The sequence below is a fragment of the Podarcis melisellensis genome, assembly GCF_964234715.1.
Source record: "Podarcis melisellensis genome assembly, chromosome: 2".
In the NCBI taxonomy this organism is placed as follows: Eukaryota; Metazoa; Chordata; class Lepidosauria; order Squamata; family Lacertidae; genus Podarcis; species Podarcis melisellensis.
The window spans coordinates 84305918-84327376 of NC_138529.1; the positions used below are offsets into that span (position 1 = coordinate 84305918).

Genomic DNA, 21459 nt, shown 5'->3' on the forward strand with positions numbered 1-21459 from the left:
ATGCCTGTGTGAGCCTTCACTAGCAAACACGGAGCAGAGGCATAATTATTGCTGGAGCAGTGTTAACTTTTCGGTGGCAGGCAGGAGCAATTTTAATGGCAATTAGGGCTGTCACCTCATTAAAGAAATCTTAGATGATTAATCATATAATGTTTAATCAATTAATCGCATAAATTTGCATAGGAATAAACAATAGATCCAAAGGAGGGGGGGATTTCGCCTTTCCTTGTTTTGTTTTTTTGCAGGATGCCCATGTCTCCATCTTCCCAAAGCCTCTACCGTCCCTTCTGTGTGGAGACAAAGGAAGATGTATCTTCTAAGATGATATCTGCTATCCATTTTGTCTGTAATTTCTCATACTACAAGTCATTCCTCCACCACCCCACATCAGTTGCCTCATTAATTGGGGGGGAGGGGTGCCACATTTTAAACCAATTGATCAAAAAAAGGTTAATCCGCAGCAGTGCAGTCTTATATCCCCTCAGAAGGAAGTCTGATTGAGTTAAATGGGACTTACTTCCAAGTAAGTGGGTTCAGCCTAAATGCAGACCTCGTAATTACAGCATGGAAGCAAAGTTGTGTGTGGAATGCAACCAATCAGCCTTCTTTCAGGGGAAGAGAGAAGTGCATAACCCCAATCCAGATTTCCAAAAAAATAATCATTTGATGCTGGTTTCCTTGAGAACTGAGTAACTATTTGGTGCCCTCTAGGCTAGGGTAACAACATATTAGTCAACTCCCAAATGTAACCATGGAAATGATATCTCATGTATACAGTAGAACCCAGAGGACCTCTACATTTGAGGAAGCATGGAAGTTTGGAGCTCACCAATGCACATACTGGCATCTCATAACACTTTAAACGTTTAGTTGGGTTTCCTGATGTTTATATATGCCTGATATTGCACCAGTGATGTTATTACATCAGTTACCAGATGTTTTTACATCTATAGATGACATCCATGCCACACAGTTGCTGCAGAAAATGCTGGTGTATGTAACACTGGTGTTTCTGACAACACTGAAACTTGTTTTTAGGTCTTTGGAATTTAGTAGGTTTTCTGGGTCACTTGAGACTTAGGCAGCATACACACCATAGATTTAAAAGAATCCCAAGAATCTTGGGAACTGCAGTTTGCTAAGGGTGCTTGGAATTATAGTTTTGTGAGGGCAAAACTACAGTGCCCACAATTAATTTTTGTGTGTGTGTGTGTGCTATAAATGTATGCTGTATATACAGCCTTCCACCCAAAGACTCACAGGACTCATATGTCTGGTGTCAGAGTGGGAAGTGATCCCGTACCTCTCCTTTAGCTGATCTGATTGTGGGTGGGCAAGGATAGGCACTTCTGCAGCATAAAAATAGATGTGCATTATCCCCCCATCCAAATTTGCATAAAATTCAAATATGGTAATTTTTTTAAAAAAAATACTATCCTTTAAACAGAAATACAACTTACCACAGAGGAAGACTGAACCAGGTGATTTGTTTGTGTCTGCTGCGCAGGTACACAGTTCAGTCTACAGGCAACACCCCTCAAGTCACTTCCTTTGCTCACACCTTATACAGACCAAACTAGTACACTCCGCACAGCTGGAAGGGAGAAGAGAAGTCCCATTCCCCAAAAGGTCTCTTCTTCTAGAAAAGCCTCAAAACTGTTTCTTTGAATGTTGTGGTTGTTTCCAGTTGTGATTACTTAATACAAATTAAAATCATCATCATCTCCAACCGTTAGCTTCTATAGCAGATGATGTGATTGGCAGGTTTGACACTTCAACTAGTCATTTCAGACTCCAACCATAGAACCACTCAGTTGGAGGAGACCTTGATGTTCTCCAGCTCAGCCCCACAGCATTTTTTAAAAATATACTTTGCTCCCTTCTTCAGATCCTCTAAAATGAGAAATCTCCTATCTAAGTGGCAAGTGGATGCAAGCTTGTATTGAGTGCAGATGTATGTAATTTTTACATTAAGATTCCACTTTTCTTCCAAGGAGCTCAAGGAAGTGTATGTTGTTCTCCCCCTCTTCATATTATCCTCACAGTCACTGAGAGGCAGTGACTGGGCCAAGATCACCCAGTGAGCTTCACCGCCAAGGTCCTAGTCCATGTTGGCTCTTGAAAGATTCCTAAGGCTACTCAAGTCCTATTAGTGCTCAGCTTTGCAACTGAATGGGGATTTGAACCTGGGCTCCAGCGTCAAAGCCCAACACTCAAACCACTACACCACACACATTAATGCATGTATATACTGGCAATCAATACTAAACTTGTCTGCTCAGAATACATGTCTAGTATCTGCTCAGACGTTAGTCCCATTGCATTCAATCCTGTTTACTCCCCAACAAGCATGCGTCGGATTTTACCTTCAGGTTACAATCAAACAGCTCAGCTTCACGCTGCCAGCACGCAAAGCAGTGAAAAGCCAGACACACAGGAGAAGAGGCCAAAAGTCGCCAAACGGCTTTGCAACATTAAGCCGCAGCAGCATGGGAACCGTGCACAGCCTCTGCCACTCCCGCTATGACCAGTCGTATGCAGCAGCCACCAGCAAGGAGCCACTAGCAGCAGTGGCAGCAGCAACCAAGTCATGCATTTAATTGGTGTCTATTGGATTTCCCCCCCTGAAGCTATACTTTGTGCTACTTACTCTGACATGGAAGGCAGAAGTTTCATTTTGTATCTGCATCTGACTCAGAGACTTTTTCTATACTGGCATTTGGCCTCCTGCCCTGACGGCAGTTTTTCTTGTAGCATCAGGCTGAAATGTAGAATTTCCCACTGAGGAGATAGAGGAGAGTGTGTGTGTGTGTGTTTGTAAAAGCAGGGTGAGGGAGGAAGAGACATTGATGAATGGAATAAATCCCTGCCACTCTTCTAGTTTCTTCGCAAAAACACAGCGGCAAGGTCTTTCTTTATCCTGTCACATAAAGATGCCACTGTCTCCCTAGAGAATAGCTCTTGAGAGACAGCAGCTTCTTTACGATCAGCAGACCTACAGCTGTAACAATTGTAGAGCCATGGGGATAGTATAGGAGCACTATACTCCCTCCAAATGGACTTTCTCCTCTGGAGAGCCTCTGGTAAGGGAACCCTATTCTGCAACTTGAGTTTTAAGTAAGAAACCCAGCTGTAGATGGCACCAGTTGGCTAGTACCTGTGACATCATCAATACACCTCCCCATTAAAAAAACCCCAAAGATGCACCCACTTAAAAAAAAAAGCCAATAGCACAGGTGAAATGAAAGGAGTGCAGAAAATACTGATGCCTTAATCAGCATTCAGTTTGTGGGGAGCTAGCTACTAAACCGCACTGGACTTCTCACATCTGATATTAACATGCATCTTCACCCCTAAACAGAAGACTTTTGTTAATTTTTACAGTTATGCTACGTGCTGAACAGATTCATCTATGCTTACATAGAGGATTGGACTCTATTAGGTTGGAATATTGTTTTCATAATTTGCCAAGTAACTTTTATTTTATTAATACACGCTCTCCGCTCCTAATGTGTCATGTCCACCAGGGTAGCACACCTCAGGGAAAACGTATTACAAAATCTACTGTGAGGCATGGAAGTCAGTGTGGCATTTGCTTTCTTCCACCTTTATTGTTTCTCCCCCTGCAAATAATTCTCCCCACTGGCCTTTTCAACTACCAATTCGTAATTAACGCAAGCCAGCAAAATACAAGTGGCCTCTTTCTAACCATCAAGTTACAGTCCATTCTCTTCTCTCACTTCCACCTGCCCTCCATTACAGCCATTAACTGCTCTCTGCAGCTTACATGCCAACAAAGAAAAAGATGGCTTCACAGCTGTGACAGAATTCCATGTATGGGGGTGGCGAGGAAGGGGAGAAGCATCTTGGGACTCTAATCCAACCAGACAGATTGAGGTCAAATGCTTCTTGCATTCAACAAGCATAAAGGGGGAAGAGAAAGGAAAAGCCACAGAAATAAGAGGTGGTGGCAAGTGCCTATAGGGTGCCTCACATTCTGCTGTAGGGCAGCCACCGCCAACCTGGTGTTGTTTAGACATTTGGGCTACAACACCTACCAGCCCCAGCCAGCATAATCTCTGGAGGTCAACACACTGTCCGTGGCTGCCACCCTAAAGCAGCTAGAGTTGGAAATGGCTCTGAGGACCAATGCATGTAGGATATTTGAAAGCATCTGCAAGTGTATGCTTTAGGTGGCTTGCTTTTTCTTGCCTCCCAGACCCCTCTCCTTATTTCTCCCACAAACCCATGCCAAGGAGTCCATGGGCCCATACACACCATACATTTTAAGCATCACCACAGTACTTTAAATAGTCTTTCTCCCAAAGAATCCTAAGAAGTGTCGCTTGTTGAGGGTGCTGAGAGTTAGATCCCTGTTCTCCCTCACAGAGCGCCAGTTCTCAAAGTTCCCCTGGAACAGGGACTGACAGTGAAACTGAACAAGCCTGGAGATTGAAAGGAGAGACAGTAAAGGAATTTGTACACAGGGTTCACAGTTTAAAGAGGAGGCAAGGAAGAAATGACGCAAGAGAGGTGTGGAGAAAGTGGACAGAGAAGTTTTACTCCTCCTCTCCTAACACTAGAACTGAGGATATCCAATGAAGCTGGTTGGTGGAAGATTCAGAACCAGACAAAAGGAAGGACCCTTTTGACGCAGCGCACACTTAAACTGCAGAACTCACTCCCACAGGACACAGTGATGGCCACCAACTTAATGGCTTTAAAATAGGATTAAGCAAATTCATGATGAATAAGGCTATCAAGTTTATCTGAAGAAGTGTGCATGCACATGAAAGCTCATACCAATAACAAACTTAGTTGGTCTCTAAGGTGCTAGTGGAAGGGATTTTATTTTGTTTCGACTACGGCAGACCTACCTGTCTCTAAGGCTATCAGTGGCTACTAGCCATGCTGGCTATGCTCTGCCTCCACGATTGGATGCAGTATGCTTCTGAATACCAGCTGCTGGAAATAAAAGGAGGGAGAATGACCTGATGCTCAGGTCCTGCCTTTGGGCTTCCCATAGGCATCTTACTGCCCCCCGCCCCCATGAGAACAAAGTCTGGACAGGATGTTCTTTCCTAAGCATCTACAGTGGGAGACATAATTATTGACTAGAGGAGAAGAAGAAAAGTTTGCATTTGATATCCCGCTTTGATGTTGTTTAGTCGTGTCCGACTCTTCGTGACCCCATGGACCAGAGCACGCCAGGCACTCCTGTCTTCCACTGCCTCCCGCAGTTTGGTCAGACTCATGTTTGTAGCTTTGAGAAAAATCCCGCTTTATCACTACCCTAAGGAGTCTCAAAGTGGCTAACAATCTCCTTTCCCTTCCTCCCCCACAATAAACACTCTGTGAGGTGAGTGAGGCTGAGAGACTTCAAAGAAGTGTGACTAGCCCAAGGTCACCCAGCAGCTGCATGTGGAGCAGCGGGGACACGAACCCGGTTCACCAGATTACGAGACTACCACTCTTAACCACTACACCACACTGGCTGCAGATGGGTGGAGGTGTATTTTATTCATATGCTAAATTGCCCTTTGACCAAATATTGCCAGAAAATAAAAGACAACAGCAACCCACTATATTTATACATACGTACTTACAAAGTCTTGAGTATTTTCACGTCTCGGGAAAACCCCCCAAAAACTTGCTCACACCAGACAGATATTAATTTAAAATGGCACCCTTGTGGAAACACTGGCAATTTTGTCATTCTGGCTCCCTGTGTGAATGACTAGTAGGTATGTAAATAAGCCACTCAGCTTCCTTTTATTTTTATTTTTTTTTCCAAAGCAATGGTAAGTCAGCAGGTCATGACCTAGAAGGTGGGAAAGGCAGAGCTGTGGATAGAATGTCTTGCCTCCGCTGCACCAATGACCCAGTGTTCCTTGGAGACAAGGCACACAGCTGCCACAAAATCAGCACCCCTTTCAAAAGGGAAGCAAGCCAGACAATATAGCAGGCAGAGACCACCACCAGACACATATATAGTCAATGCCAATGCCCCCTGCAGCATAAATAATACCCTCTTTGCTCCTCATAAAAAAATCTCCAATATACCCAAAACATCACATTCATAGTTATGAGTCATCTTTCCCCACAAAAATGATCAATTCTTTCTTCCGTGCTTCCATAGCAGCTCAGCAGGTGTCCACATTACTGTTGTGGACATCGCCCCGTTCCTATGCTTTCAATTTGCCTTTCCCTTTTCCCAAAGCCCCCATAAGATCCACTTAGGAATGAAAACAGTTTTGAGGCACTTGCAAGCGTTCCATCTCAGTATTTTGGGTGAGGAGAAGTCACTCCACAGAAATGGCTTTCCGTGGAGCAGGAATCTGGCCCACCAGTTGTAGCACCCGCTGGGAAAGGCAGAGGCTGGTAGGATGGTGGGAGATATATTGACACAGAGCGTATGGACAGATAGAGATAGACAGCACCTGGGGGAGCAGCAAAGACAAAAGGGAGTTTAGGTAACCTGAAGGCAATGGCTCCCAGACCTCACCTCATTTCTACCCCGACACTTAAGTCCCTCCATTCCTCTGACTCACCTTGCCACTACGGCAAACTCCCAGCAGGCTGTGGGGCCTCTCGTCATCAAGTACAGTAGCGAAAAGGATATCTAAGACCAGGTGGATGCGATGGATGGTTTGTGCCGTCTCCACGTCAGCAAGGAAGAGAAAAGCATGCTTGGTAAGAATGACCACCACACCCAAGTGGGGCAGGAACTAAAAAGATAGAAAAGCAGTTGCTTGAGAAGTCTGAATCAGTCCCCTTCCCACATCACATCAATATTATTTAACCATCCTCTGGGATTACCAGCACGGCTCTTGAGTGCATAATGGCACTCTCAGACCACCCATCCGGGGGGCCCTGACCTCCCTTAATAAATTTTTGTTTGTTTGTTTGGGGTATCCCTGTCTGCTTCCTTTGTCTATTTTGTTTCTGCTCTTGGTGTCTGTCTGTGTGTGGGGTAGGGGGTGGGGATAACCCTTGTTTCGCCTGTTTTTCAGGCAGTGAGGGAGTTCTAAGCACAGACAGTTTTCCTTGTGTGAAATTGATATCTTGTGATGGCCACAAAGTTTTAGATTTAGAAACGAGTCCCCAGGCCCAAAGAGGTTAGGCACCCTTTGCCAAAAACAGGCATGCGGAACCTTTGGCCCTCTGTTGATGAACTACAAGTCCCATGGCTATGTTTTCTGGGGCTGATGGGAGTTGTAGTTCAGCAACATCTGGAGTTCCAGAGGTTCCCCAGCAATGCCCTAAAAGCTTCTTCCCCTTGTCCCAACTACTCCCGGGCACTTGGAAAACATGGCCGCCAACTCTGGATCCAATAGCCAGACATCCACTGGGTTAGATGGGGAAGGCACAAAAAAACCCCACCACCAACTACATCAGCCTAACTGACACCTTCCAGATGTTTTGGATTACAATTCCCATCAGACCCAGTCAGCATGGGGATGAGAGAGGTTGTTGTCCAAGGTTCAGCAGGTCCATAAGCCAACTGTCTCCAAGGCAAAACTCACCTGTACTGCACTGGGGAAGTCCCCTAGCTGAGTCCCCTTGAAAGGCAAGGTGTCGCGGGCACTAAGCAAGGCGGCGTTCCCTGGCTGATGTGGGCCTAGCTCTACCACATGAAACTGCAGACACAAACAAGAAGCAAGTGCAGAGTTAGAGACTTTACTGGCGCCCTACCCAGTAGACCTTGGCTCCCAACTTCCTCTTTGCCCATCCTTACTAAGCCCCAGTCACCTGTCCAGCCTGTTCCTTGCCTCTCCGCACAGCAGCTAAGAGGGATGTTGAAGGTTTTGGATTCCTGGAAAATCTGTGCTGAGGCAAGGCTACTGCTTGGGCTTCTATGACCTGAGACAGTGGGCCCCCTCGCCAATACAGCTGGGTCAGGCCCACAACTTGGCTCTGTGAGAAAGAAACAAAGAGAGAGAGATTCAGAGTAGGGGTAGCCAATGCTGCTTAGACTGCAACTCGCACCATCCCTGACTATTGGGCCATGCCAGTTAGGGCTGGTGGGAGCTGGAGTCAAGCGATATCTGAGGCACAATGTTGGCTATATCTGGGTTAGAACAGAGCCACCAAGCCGTGTAGAGTGGTACCCTCAGGTTACAGACGCTTCAGGTTGCATATGCTTCAGGTTACAGACTCCGCTAAGCCAGAAATAGTGCTTCAGGTTAAGAACTTTGTTTCAGAATGAGAACAGAAATCGTGCTCCGGCGGCGCGGCAGCAGCAGGAGGCCCCATTAGCTAAAGTGGTGCTTCAGGTTAAGAACAGTTTCAGGTTAAGTACGGACCTCTGGAACGAATTAAGTACTTAACCTGAGGTACCACTGTAATGGGTTTAGAAACAAGAGACTTAACTTTTAACATTTATTTTTTAAAAAAAATGGATAAGCTGAAAAAAAAAGGGATTGACAATGAAAACCAGAGAAGGGTGTGTAGATAAGCAGTGTCCAGTGCACAGCGGAATGATGAAAAATATGAGCCAACATGCTCTATACTACTTTATTTACAGTTCAAAGCTGGTAAGTTACAGAAAAACATTTTCCCTCTGCCGGAGCAGAGAAATGCATCATCTCTCCTCTAAAGCACAGAGAGAATCACAAACTGAAACTGCAAAAAGCAGGGAAAAACAGGAAACCAGTGTACGTCACATCCAGTCTCCCGTTCCCGTGGGAACCCAACAGTACAGACTCTGTGGAATGTAAACAACCTGTCTCGTGACAAGCACTTCGCTGCACAGAGAAGAAAGCAGAAACCAACATCCTCCCCCTTTCTGTGAACATCTCTGGGCAGCGTGTTCGTACAATATCAGTACAAACCCAACTTCTGCACATAGGTACAGTGTTGATCCCTCGATACAATCTTGGACAATACATCAGCAGGAATTTCATTACCTGGCATATAGGACACCGTTACGAGTCCCTTCTGAATACGTTCCCTAGCATGTTGCAACTTCAATTGCAAGTGCTTCGTGCTTTGCTTACAACCTTCAGAATTCAGCAAAGCCAAACATGCTTTGTTGTCCTGGTAAACCTGGATTGGACATTTGACAGGAATTTTCATGTCTTTGCACAATTGTAACAACCATTCACAATCTTTAAGTGAATAAGACAGTGCATTCAGTTCAGCTTCACAAGTACTTAAGCTAACTGTTGTTTGCTTCTTGCACGACCAATCAAATAGACCCTGATTGTACTTATAGCAAACTCCAGACGTACTTTTCCTGTCTGTAGTGTCACTTCCAAAACTTGCATCTGCAAATATCTCAAGACCACCAGACTTCTGATTGTTAAATCTCAGTCTGTAATGCATAGTGCCTTTCAAATACCGCGCTATGCGTTTCAGAGCTTTCCAATCCTTAACAGTAGGATTGCTGACTTGTCTGCTTAGCAAATTACAGCTTACAGCAATGTCTGGTCTTGAACATCTGGCAATGAAGTTTAGCTTGCCTAGCACACTTCTGTACAGTGTAGTGTCAGAAAATGCTTCTTCAGTGTCATCTACCTGATAACCTGTTATCATCGGTGTGTCCACAGGGTTAGCATCCATCAGGTTTAGTTTGCTTAACACATCAGCAATTTTCCGTGACTGGTGTACTAGAATGTTACCATCTTGATCTCTCTCTATTTCCAGAGATAGGTAGTTGTTTACCTCACCAAGATCTTTCATGTCAAAGTGCTCTTTCAGTTGAGCTAGGGCGTTATTGTACATTGTGACATCTTTCCAAAAGAATAAAAGATCATCAACATAAAACAAACAATACAGTTTCTTTTGCCCCTCCTCTTTGACAAATACACATGGATCAGATTTCCCTTGCTTAAAACCTAGAGAAAACAATACTTCAGTGAGTTTTGTGTGCCAACACCGTGCACTTTGTTTGAGACCATAAAGGGATTTTTTCAGAGCACAAACAAATCCCTGTTTTACCTGTACGCCATCAGGTGGAAGCATATAAAGTGATTCATTTAGAGATCCGTACAGAAAAGCTGTATTGACATCATGGTGACTAATGTGTAGATTCTCCTCTGCAGCTAGCTTGAGCATAAGCCTAATGCTCTCATACCTCACTGTGGGTGAGTAGGTCTCGTGATAGTCTTCACCTGGTACCTGAGCAAATCCTCTGGCTACCAATCTGGCTTTGTGTCTGACTATCTTGCCATTTTGATCAGTCTTGGCTTTGAAGACCCATTTGCTTCCAAGCAGTTTCATTCCTGGAACTACTGGAACAAGCTCCCATGTTTTGTTCCTTTCCAAGGAATCAAGCTCAGCCTTCATGGCATTTAACCATGGCTCAGCTTCCTTTGAATCCAAATCCTGGATTTCTTGGAAACTTGAAGGTTCAAAAACCTTCTTGGAGCTTTTAACAGCTGTCACTGCTATGTTAGCAAACTCATCAGCAAACCTCTTTGGAGGTCTGCCTTTTGTGGCTCTCTGTGACCTGCGAATTAGCCTTAAGTCTTCAACACTCTCCTCTTCCTTCTTAGGAGAAAAGTGACCTATTGTGAACAATGGTTCCTCCAATTCTTGATCAGAGCTTTCAGAGGGTCGCATAGAGGCTTTCGCACTCTTGAAATCCTCTGAATCATCTGATTCAGTTTCAGACTCAGAATCAGAACCTTCATCAGTGGGTGTGGGTTGTTGCGGTTGCTTTTGACTATCCTCAGTTTCATCACTGTCATCAGGATAACATTGGAAAATTCCCACATTCTCCCCCCACTTGGCATTGTACTCAACACTTCTTGTGAGCTTAATTTCCTTAGAGTCAGTCATCATTATTCTGTAAGAACCTTTCTGATAACCTAGAAAGATACCATGCAAACCACGCTTGTCTAACTTGGAGTTTTGTGGTGAGTGAACCCACATGTCCGAACCAAAAATTTTCATGTGTTTGATGTATGGCTTCTTGCCAAACATCTTCTCATAGGGGGTACAACCAATCGCTGAAGATAACCTGCGATTATAACTGTAAGTGAAACATGAGAGAGCTTCGGCCCAATAACTCTCTGGAAGATTTGCATCATGCAGCAAGGTTTTTAACCCTTGAAGCAATGTTTGATTTGCTCGTTCCGCAAGTCCATTCTGCCATGGCGAGCGAGGACTAGACAAATCGTGTTGAATTCCTTTCTCAGCCAGAAAAGCTTCAAACTGCTGAGAAGTGAACTCTCCCCCCCGGTCAGTAAAAAGAATTTTTATTTTCTTACCATGCACATTTCCCAACCAAGCACAGAATTCCTTGAACCTAGGAAAAGCCTCTGATTTCTGCTTGAGATTGTACACATAAATATACCTGGAAAATGCATCAATAAGAACCATGAAGTACCTATTCCCACCCAAAGAGGGCGCTAGTGGACCAACCAAATCAGCATGAATAATTTGGTATGGCTCTGTAGCTTGCCTACTAGACACCTTACCTTTCGCAGCCATTTTCACCTTGTTTGCTGCGCATGCCTTGCACTTCATGTGGTACCTGCAGGGTTTAATAGTCATACCTTCAACCAAAGCAGGCATTTTAGATACTGCCTCAAAATGCAAATGACCAAATTTCCTGTGAAAATCGTGAATACATTCTGCATGCAAACTTTTGTTAGAACCTGCAATGCAACAAGTGTCATCCTGCACAACATCATCATAATACAAAAGAAACAAACGATCAACAAATTCAGCATACAATTGATAATCATTTTTCTTTGTGATGATGCACCTATTGTTCTTAAAGGAAACGTCAATCTTTTTCTCAATCAGCTGTCCAACGCTGAGCAGATTATGTGTCGCGTCCGGCACATAAAGCACATCCTGTATCGATAAGTCCAAACTGTGAAGAACAACAGTTCCGTAGCCTTTACTGGGGATTGTGTGGTCATCCGCCTGGTGAATTGCACCTTCCTGCGGTGTAAAAGACACGAACAGTCGCTTATCGTTGCACATGTGATGCGTTGCAGCTGAATCAACAACGAAGAAAGATCTAGACGTCTTCTGGACCTCTGCAACCTCTGCAATCTTTGCAACCTTTGGAGCGAAGCGTGAGACCATTGCCTTGTGCTGCGTTGTCCTGGACACCGGACCTTTGCCTTTGCTCTGGCCTTTTCCACGCGATGAGCTTTCGCTGCGCTGCTCTGTCTTGGCCTTGGGATATTTGCATTCCCTCTTCATATGGCCTAGACGTCCACATGAGTAGCATTTCACTGCCTTCAAAGCTTTGGCGCCATCTGGTGGTTCCACTGCACTGTGGGATGACGACTGTGAAGTCTCCCCCTTGTTGATGCAGCTAGCACCGCGGCGATCCGCTTCATTCAATATCACGGCAGTAACATAGTTCACTGTCAGCTGAGCAGTTGGCTGTATAGCAATCTGAGTCGCAACAGACTCCCAACCTGAACCCAAAGATTGTAGTATCATGAAGGAATACACAGCCTCTGGAAAGTTGAGTCCTCTCTGTTGCAGCTCATGTCTCAGATTCTGCATCTCCATCAGATGTATACGCACATCTCCACCTTCAGCAAGAGCCATATTATGCAGCTTGTTGAAGTAAAACATAGTGGACCCAGCTTCTGTCCTTAAGTGAGCCTCTTTCAAAGCATCCCAAATTTCTTTGGCTGAGGTCTTATCACGCAATAGACAGAGCTCTTCTGGGGATACTATCAATGTAAGAGTTCCCCTTGCCTTGGAATCCTTAGCTTTCCATTCATCTGTAACTGGAGCTGGGGGGTTGTCTGTAATCACCTCAAACAGACCCTCTTTCCGCAGAATTGCCTCTGCATACAAAACCCAGTCCGCATAATTTTTCTTATTGAGCTTAGGAATCCCACAAGCATCAGCTAGCTTTGCAGTCGCCATTTCTGCTTGTCTGCTGCTGCTTTAAATCAAGCTGCTTTAATCCAAAGGCAATTTCAAAACAGCCTCTGCCTTTGAGCCTGCGCCTTTCTGTATGCTGCGTTGCTTATCTGCAGCTGTTTCAAACTGCATTCCAAAAGCAAGCTCAAAAGTGATAGTCCCCAAGTGCTTTCTCAATGTTGCCCTTTAATTTTTGCTGCGTCACATTTGCAGCTGCTTTGAAACAACAGCACTTTACTTTCGTTTTCCCCCAGCATAGCGTCCCTTTGAGCCATTTGCCTGTGCCGCGGCAAAACCGGCTATAAAAGTTCAAAGTCCAGCCATAAAGCCATTAATTAGAAGCTGGCAGGCTGCCCGGAGCAGTAGCACATACCTTCATCAATCATTTTGACGCGCAGAGCAGATACCTTGCGATCCGTGCCTCTGCCGCTGTTCCGATCCTCTTTGCTCCTTTATTCCTTTGCCAGGAGCCCGACTTCTGAAGACCAATCTCAAAACGCTGCATTTTTCTGGGCCCATAACCAAATGTTGTAGATAAGCAGTGTCCAGTGCACAGCGGAATGATGAAAAATATGTGCCAACATGCTCTATACTACTTTATTTACAGTTCAAAGCTGGTAAGTTACAGAAAAACATTTTCCCTCTGCCGGAGCAGAGAAATGCATCATCTCTCCTCTAAAGCACAGAGAGAATCACAAACTGAAACTGCAAAAAGCAGGGAAAAACAGGAAACCAGTGTACGTCACATCCAGTCTCCCGTTCCCGTGGGAACCCAACAGTACAGACTCTGTGGAATGTAAACAACCTGTCTCGTGACAAGCACTTCGCTGCACAGAGAAGAAAGCAGAAACCAACAGGGTGGTGGGAAGTCAGGGGATTTCGAGAATCCTAAATGTGAAGGTGAATGATATGTTTAAATTGAAAGGTGTTATGTAAAACTTAATTAAAATATTTTAAAAATATAAAATAGAAACAAGAGACATATCATAGCCATGGGGTCAGATAATTATGTACCTGCTCAAGTCCTAGAGCAGAGAGAGCCATCCACATATGACTGGCATCCCGTTGATATCCTACCACCTCCATGCCACAGAGACGTTCATGTCGGCTAAACTGCCAACTTGGTCCAGAACCTTGAAGGGAGATTACAGACAAGGAATGGAGTCAAGGTCTTCTGCTCAATTCATATGGTTTACGTAATAGATTAAGTAGGGAACTTCTGGCCGAGGGGTTCAATTGGACATGCCAGGCCTATTCCGTAACCACTCCCATCATTCCTAGCTAACAGGACCAGCGGTCAGTGATGAAGGGAATTGTAGTCCCAAAACAGCTGGAGGGCCAAGTTTGGCCACAACTGCGCCTAAACCATACTCACCCACTCATCAGTGATTATGTCAGCTGATGGGCGTGAGGACAGGGTTTAATCCTGCACTGGCTATGCTGTCCTGTTCCTAGGTGGCAACAGAATCACACAGCCGAGGAAGCAGGATTTAATCTAATGAGCTAATGTGCCAAGATTAAAGTGCTCTGTCTTCTCCTTTAAGGGGGCTGGGCTGCATATGGCGCCACTGCTGCCACCCGCCCTCTTAAAGAAGAAGCTGAGCAAAGTGTCAATTGAAACAGCTTCCCCGGGGGAGGGGGGGGGAGAGTCTGCTTCAAAGGGCACTTTGCTGCTTTAGGACAATCCTCCATGGATAGATCCTCAAACTACCCCTCTGCTTTTAATTTTCATCACAGTAGACTGTTGAGGCAACGCCAGCACACTGCTTCCCCAATAATTCCCTTCAATAATCACTAACTTATCCCATAAACTAGACAGCCTGCCTCTCCTACAATGCATGTGTCCTTTGTCCTTTACTCCCAACTCCATCCACCAAGCACCCTTGGTTTCACCACTTAACTCCATTCATCATTCTGCATACAACCTGCCCCTGCCCAGGATTCTTTCATTATAGCCACCCCAACAACATCTTCCCCAAGTCCCTTGAACACTCACGTTTTACAGTCCAGTGGAAGACATCCTCCTCTGTCACCACAGCCAGAATGTCAGCGTTCAACCACACCCAGTACTCAATAGGATGAGCAAATTCCCACTGGTATCTTAAGGAACGCTGGTCCACGTCGTAGACCTGGGCCAGCTGCCCCGCTAGAAGGAAGAAGAGGGAAGGTTAAGACAACTGCTGCGGTTTGAGGGAGTGGAGCCGCTTGACAGTGAAGGCCCCTCAATTTATAAAACAGACAATTCACTGTATTTTAGGTGCACCTGTGTCTCTTCTGCAAAACTGAATGAGAAGCCCCCACAACCAACTAGAAAGCAGGTAAATAATACGGAAAGCTACAAATGAGAACTTTGGGACATGGCAGCTCATTCACCAGAAATGACTTGACGTTTCCAAAGGCTGCAGAGAGAGCGCTTGGCATTACCAGAACATTAAGTGGGTCAGAGACAAAGAATTCCTTTGGAAATGTTGCTGTCCCAAGGGATAACAAATACTCCAACCTCTCCCACAGTTTTAGAACCACCACTGCCCAAAATAAAATGACAGCTGGACGGTGTTACCACCTTCCTTCTTCTAAGCCCATCTCCCACTCAAAGACACCTCAGTTCAATTCAAGCCCTTTACTTCTCTGCAATAACACAAGTCCTCCCCCTCAAGTACCAAAATGACCCTCTAGCATTCGCTTTCCATCACTCCCATTTTTTCCCCTTCACCCCAATCCACACTGGATTGCTTCCAATGCAAGTCCTACTCTAGAGCAGACCCACTGAAATTTAAGGACATTTGTAACTTAGGCCCACTCATTTCAGTGGGTCTAGTCTGTGGCGAATTTAGTAACACACAACACCCCGACTTCCTCTCCTTTGCTCAACTCTACTTTCCAATAACCAGATAGCGTTCCTATTAATGAAATACCATGGATGCTCGGGTTGCAAACCCGCAGCATTCGCAATCCACGTCTGTGCATACGCGGGTTGTGATTCGGTGCTTCTGTGCATGCACGACCACCAAAACCCGAAGTAACCCGTTCCGGTACTTCTGGGTTTCGGCGGTCCGCAACCCGAAAAAAAGGAACCTGAAGCGGCTGTAATCCGAGGTATGACTGTACCTCTGACAGCAAGCAGTGGACGGCTAGGATTAGCCAGAGCCCCTTGCACATGATGCAAAGTCCAGTTTGGCGGAGCCTGATCCTCCTTGGGAGATGCACGGGGATCCAAGAGCGTCAGCGATTGCCGGGAGGAGTCCCCAGGAGGGCTGTGCCGGACACAGAGGCGAGAGGCAGACGAGAAGGTTACACGAGGGTAGGTGATGTATTCCGATACAATGCCATGGGCTTGGAGCTGCAGAGAATGGGAGCGTGAGTGGAGCTTTCTTCCAGAGAAGGGTTTCAATGCCCACAAAACTGTTTGGAGCTGAACCAAGGCTAAGGGAACAGTGTCCTTGTAGGGGTATGTGTATGATCTGGTGTGACCCAAGGCTGGGATGAGGGAGAAACCCAAGTATGTCAATTTCTGCTCCTTACTTAAGCTGCTCATGTACTTTTTTTTGTTGAACAAGGAACTGCAAACCAGGAAGCACCATGAGCATCATTAGGAAACCCTCCCCCCTCAGAAGTCAACAAAAAGTATAGGACTGAACTGCGACTGAACTCCATGGCTGACTGAGCAGCGATTTGAACCCAGGTTCCCCACTCTCCAACTCTGCCGCTATTCATTCTTTCCACCTGCTACCTCCTTGTAATATCCATCATACGCTTTCAGGCCATTTGCTTGATTAGGTCTGACCTGCTCATTAGGAAATTAACTGCAGCAAAATAAGTGTAGAAGAGTGGAAAGATTAGCAAGTACTTTGTACTGCTGACTAGTTAAAAACAACTTAATACGAAAATTAGAAAATCAACACGATAAAAATGGTTTCATGAAGATCTAATCTCGAGATTATTTCTGCCAAATGTGACGCTTTTATATTTCCCTTGTTGGAATAGAAAAAATAAGAAGAAGAGTTTGGATTTGATATCCTGCCTTTCACTCCCCTTCAGGAGTCTCAAAGCGGCTAACAATCTCCTTTCCCTTCCTCCCCCACAACAAACACTCTGTGAGGTGAGTGGGGCTGAGAGACTTCAGAGAAGTGTGACTGGTCCAAGGTCACCCAGCAGCTGCATGTGGAGGAGCGGAGACGCAAACCCGGTTCCCCCGATTATGTGACTACCGCTCTTAACCACTACACCACACTGGGCAGCACTGAGAAATCATGTTCCAAACTGAAGTCCAAAATGCATTTAAAGTGTTGATTTTTGCTATAAATTAAAGATAGAGGTACTAAGTAATAAAAATTTACATGAAAGAGTGACCCCTACAGAGTAAGACCAGAAATAAATAAATAAATAAATAAATAAATAAATAAATAAATTGCAGGTAGCCATTTTGATAGGAACAACGTTAGAAAAAAAGTCAATCCAAGTCAGGCATTAGCATTCCCATGTTACTCAACATGGAAGTGGGGATGCAACAAATAACTCCACCTTTGCATGAAGAATGCAACTGACTGTACTAATAGAGCCACTCCCTTTATAGGCACAGAAAACGTAACCTTATGTAAGTATATTTGGAAGGAAGCATAGTCAGTTTCAATGGTGCTTACTCCCAGGCAAGGATGTGGAGGATTACAGCCTTAACAACTACACTCAAGACTTTTTCCTCCGTTTCTTTTCTACACCCAGAAAGGAGAAGCTCAAAAAAGTCACTGGAGAAATCCAAGGTTCTAAGGAAGCTGTGATCTGGCATCATGGGCAGAAGTCACACACCCATGCCTTCAAAGAAATTCACAGTCCAATTATTTTCAGATATATCCAAAGTGAAACATGCCTGCATGCAAGTCAATAGAGGACAAGGTTTTTGCACATAGCCAAGTATTGGATTTGGGCTAGCAGGTGGCAGTGTGACTAGACTGACCTTGGCTACAACCTAAGTGGTCTTTTAATGCAGTTAGGCTAGAAATCACCTGAACCCCCAACCTGTCATATTACTATCAGACTGAAGGGCTGGCATAAGCAGTATCTCCCAGCAGCCGTCCCCAACCTGCAATATGGAGATAATGGGCTGTATTTGTGATAGCAGGCATGGGCATTGCCAGATTTTTTTGGGGGTGGGGCAGGCCTTTTGTTGGGGGGTGGGCAGAACCTTAGCTATGTATTTTATCGATTTTTATTGACTGGGGGGGCAGCTTGAAACACCGAAAAAATAAAAAGGCCCCTCCTCTCTGCGTGAGGACAGTGCAGTAATACTTCTTTTAAGTTTTGCTTGCGGGGGGTGGAGGCATGCCCAGTCAGAACTCCCCTAACCCACCACTGATTCCTATAAGAGCAACTCTCATTTATGACCCCAGGGGAGATTTTAAAATGGCTTCCAACGGAACCCCGGAAATCTTCTATCCACACAACCACCTCGCCCCTTTCCCAATCTCTGGGGCTGCATAGCGCCGCAACCAACCCTGAGCTCGACCCATTCCAAATTGCGCACTCGCCCAGGCCCGTCACCACCTCTCGACTATTTTCCCACAGAGGCCTATAGGTTGAACTACGTGGGGGTTTTTTTTGGGGGGGGTGTTGTTTCCTGCTTACCTGAGTCAAAACTTCCACGCGGACTGGAGACACAGGCTCGCTCATAGCTTGGTATTCCGAATCAACCTGCAGTGCAGAGAAAAATAGGAGCAAATTGTGCGTGGGAGAAAAAAGGGGGACACGTGGGGAGAAGGTTTTGGGGAAGGTTTATGGAGTCGGGAGTGATGACCCAGGCTATCAAGTAAATTAAAACAGGAGTTAACAGTAAGAGGCTCACCCCGAGGAAAAACTGTAACTAAATCCGTGAAAACAACTGCACCACATAGTTCAGTATTTGAGCCTTTACAAACTTACAGGGAAGCGCTCTGCGTAGCTGTCAGTCTTCCCCACCGCGGCTGCCCAAAGTTCCTACTCTTTCCTCCTCCTTTTTTCTCGGATTATAATGGCGTTTCAAGGCCATTCCTGCCCTCTTTCCCAGGTGTACATGATCTTGCTTTCAGACTCGATCCAATTAGCCCTAGCAAAAGGGAGGATCCCTCAGCCAGATCTCTCTCTCTACTACTCCTACCGGTTCGACCAATCCCAGACCAAGGGCCCCATGGAGAACAGTCTGATGCGGACCCAGGAAAAAGGGAGAGGAAAGCAACCAACTCGCTGCACTCGGAGCAAGCGGATAGGAAGCCGTTGTGTATGAAAACCAACAGCCTAACGATCTGCTACGCGCAGAACACACATCGTGGAGCTTGCACACCCGCCTTGGTATTTTGCACGAGAAAGCGGCATATAAATGCTTTTATAAATACAGTGCAATATATAACTCTTGGATGTTAAGCTTTAGAGGCATATCAGAAGGAGCTGTGGCTAGCAGAAGATCTGGGTTGCAGACCAGAATCGGAATCAGGTTCGTTGCTGGGTTGTCTTCAGCCCAAGTTCCTGATAGTGCAGAGAGCTGAAAATCCATACTGGCTCCTCCTAGGTTTTTTTCGGAGCAAGTCCAATTTATTTCAGCGGTGCTCATTTCTCAAGGCCTTGTCCTCAAGAAAAGGTAGTAAATGTGACTCTGGATGGTGCCGATACAGACGTGGAATCACCCAACAGAAATTCTTTTTCATGCAGAACAAACCCTGCACATCGAGAATGGGATGTCAGCAAGAGAGCAAAAACTTCTCGCCTTGGCGCGCCTGTTTTCTATGGGGTTTGGGAGGGAGGCAAGGGAAGGGACCTTTGCTTACGCTCAGAGTAGCATGCAATCAACGTGAGCCCCCGCTTTCAATTTGAAATCGAGCTACTCAGATAATTGGTTAGTCCTGTTAGTATCTGAGTGAAAATAATACCCAATTAATAACTTGAGCCTATATACACTTAGAAGTATCACCTCATTCCACAATATTTACTCCCAAGTAAGTTTGCACAGGATCTGAGCACACAGCAGCAATCCTGTGGGTTCTTACTTTGGAGCAAGCCCCGCTGAAATGAGTGGGACGACTGACTTGAAAAAGACTGGGGTAGGGAGTAAAAGGACCCTAAGCAGATTTGCTTAAAAATAATTCCTACGTACTTCAACGGCACTTATTTGGTGGTGTGTTTAGGATTATATCCTTCATTGAATTCCCAAGTAGCAGAATTGCGGATTTAGAAAGGTCCATATTGCTTGAGCAACGACTTGGTAAACACTGCTCTCTAACAAAATTTACTCCTGCTCTTGAAGGACTCCAAAATCTGATAATCACCACTATCAACACACATGAATCCTGGGAACTGTAGATTGTTAAGGGTGGTGTGTGTTGTATGTCTGTAGTGTAGGGGTTAACTACAGTTCCCAGGATTCAAGTGGGGGTTGGGGCAAGAAATGTGATTTAAATGTGTGGTGTGTATGCCCCAGTGCGCACTATGTATGTCCCAATGGGGTGTGCTTTAAAGTGTTTGCGTTTGCATAGGATTGTACATTTATAGTTACAGGAAGGGATATTGTGATAGAGCCCAGAATTCTCTCCCCCCCCCCCTTTAAAGTTCTTTTTGCAAGACATTTCCCAATGCTTGTGGTATTTACCCACTGATCGCAATCAGGAACATTTCATGGTAATACTTTAATGTTGCATTTGAGCTAATAATTCTGTAAAAGTATTTTGTTGATGGGTTGTGTGTGTGTGTGTGTGTGTGTGTGAGAGAGAGAGAGAGAGAGAGAGAGAGAGAGAGAGAGAGAGAGAGAGAGAGGATTTCAGGCATTTTGTAAACCTGAGGAGTTTTTTTTCTGGACTGTTTTCCAGATTGCAATCTTTGCAAGTTAGAACTCCTAATTTTCTTGGTTAGGCTCTTTCAGGGATGTTGTATTGTCAGTTTTTCAAACCTTCTCCAGCATTCTAAACTGAGCAACAGTGAAATTCAGATCTTTCATCTCTCTCAACTTCCTTTAAAAATGTCTCTTCCCCCCTTTTTATTTTACTTTATTTCATTCCATTCCATTTATGAATCACTTCCTATGAAACATCTTTAAGTAATTTAAAACATTAACAATAAAACATATATGAAAAGATTTCATATATGAAAAGGATTTCATATCCAATAAGGAAACAGACTGGGATAAAAGGCTCTATTTAAAGGCTTGCTGAAAAAAAGATGATCTTCAATAGGTGCTGAAAAGGCAGTAGAAACAATGTCTCTCTGATATGTAATGGAAGCCTGTTCCAGATTGATAAAATTAATCTGAATTAATTAATTAAACTTCCTTTTAAGAGTCTCTGTTTTAGTGAATGAGGAGGGAAGTGAGGGACAGATGGGGCTCATTAACCTGGGAAGGTAGCCCATCTAGAAGGAAAACTCTTGATTCTAAACTTCTGCTGCCTTGTGGGATATCTTCCAGAGGAAAAAAAAAGCTAAGGAGTACACATATCCAGAGTCGATTCCCTAAAGCAGTTGGATGGTTTCTTGCATGCCTTCTCCTGACAACTCCTGCAGCCAAGCTGGTGCCAAATCAATTGCTCTGCTTTCCCTTGGACCACATCATCAAGGCAGAGGAGAGGGGGCTTGTCGTCTGAGCAACCCAAGACCTCCATA

The 21459-nt window shown here is 45.0% G+C and overlaps 1 protein-coding gene across 9 annotated transcripts in view; it reads right to left on the reverse strand.

The window, feature by feature from the left end:
- Positions 1–226: 226 nt before the first annotated feature.
- The window catches only part of LOC309363951 (clathrin heavy chain 2-like), a 52476-nt gene continuing 31243 nt past the window's right edge, over positions 227–21459 (reverse strand). For 3 of the 9 annotated variants that reach the window (XM_081900489.1, XM_081900488.1, XM_081900487.1), the window contains 8 exons: positions 18466–18531; positions 15955–16186; positions 14843–14992; positions 13861–13979; positions 7753–7917; positions 7527–7640; positions 6552–6728; positions 5496–6440 (listed from right to left, as the gene is read on the reverse strand). In XM_081900489.1, coding sequence (XP_081756615.1) covers positions 6303–6440; positions 6552–6728; positions 7527–7640; positions 7753–7917; positions 13861–13979; positions 14843–14992; positions 15955–16186; positions 18466–18510 — 1140 coding nt within the window. In that variant the 5' untranslated portion in view covers positions 18511–18531 and the 3' untranslated portion in view covers positions 5496–6302. Of the gene's footprint in view, positions 288–5495; positions 6479–6551; positions 6729–7526; positions 7641–7752; positions 7918–13860; positions 13980–14842; positions 14993–15954; positions 16187–18465; positions 18532–18759; positions 19221–19291; positions 19530–21459 lie in introns of those variants that run through there. The other 6 variants (XM_081900484.1, XM_081900490.1, XM_081900483.1 and 3 more) reach the window with 6 other exon arrangements.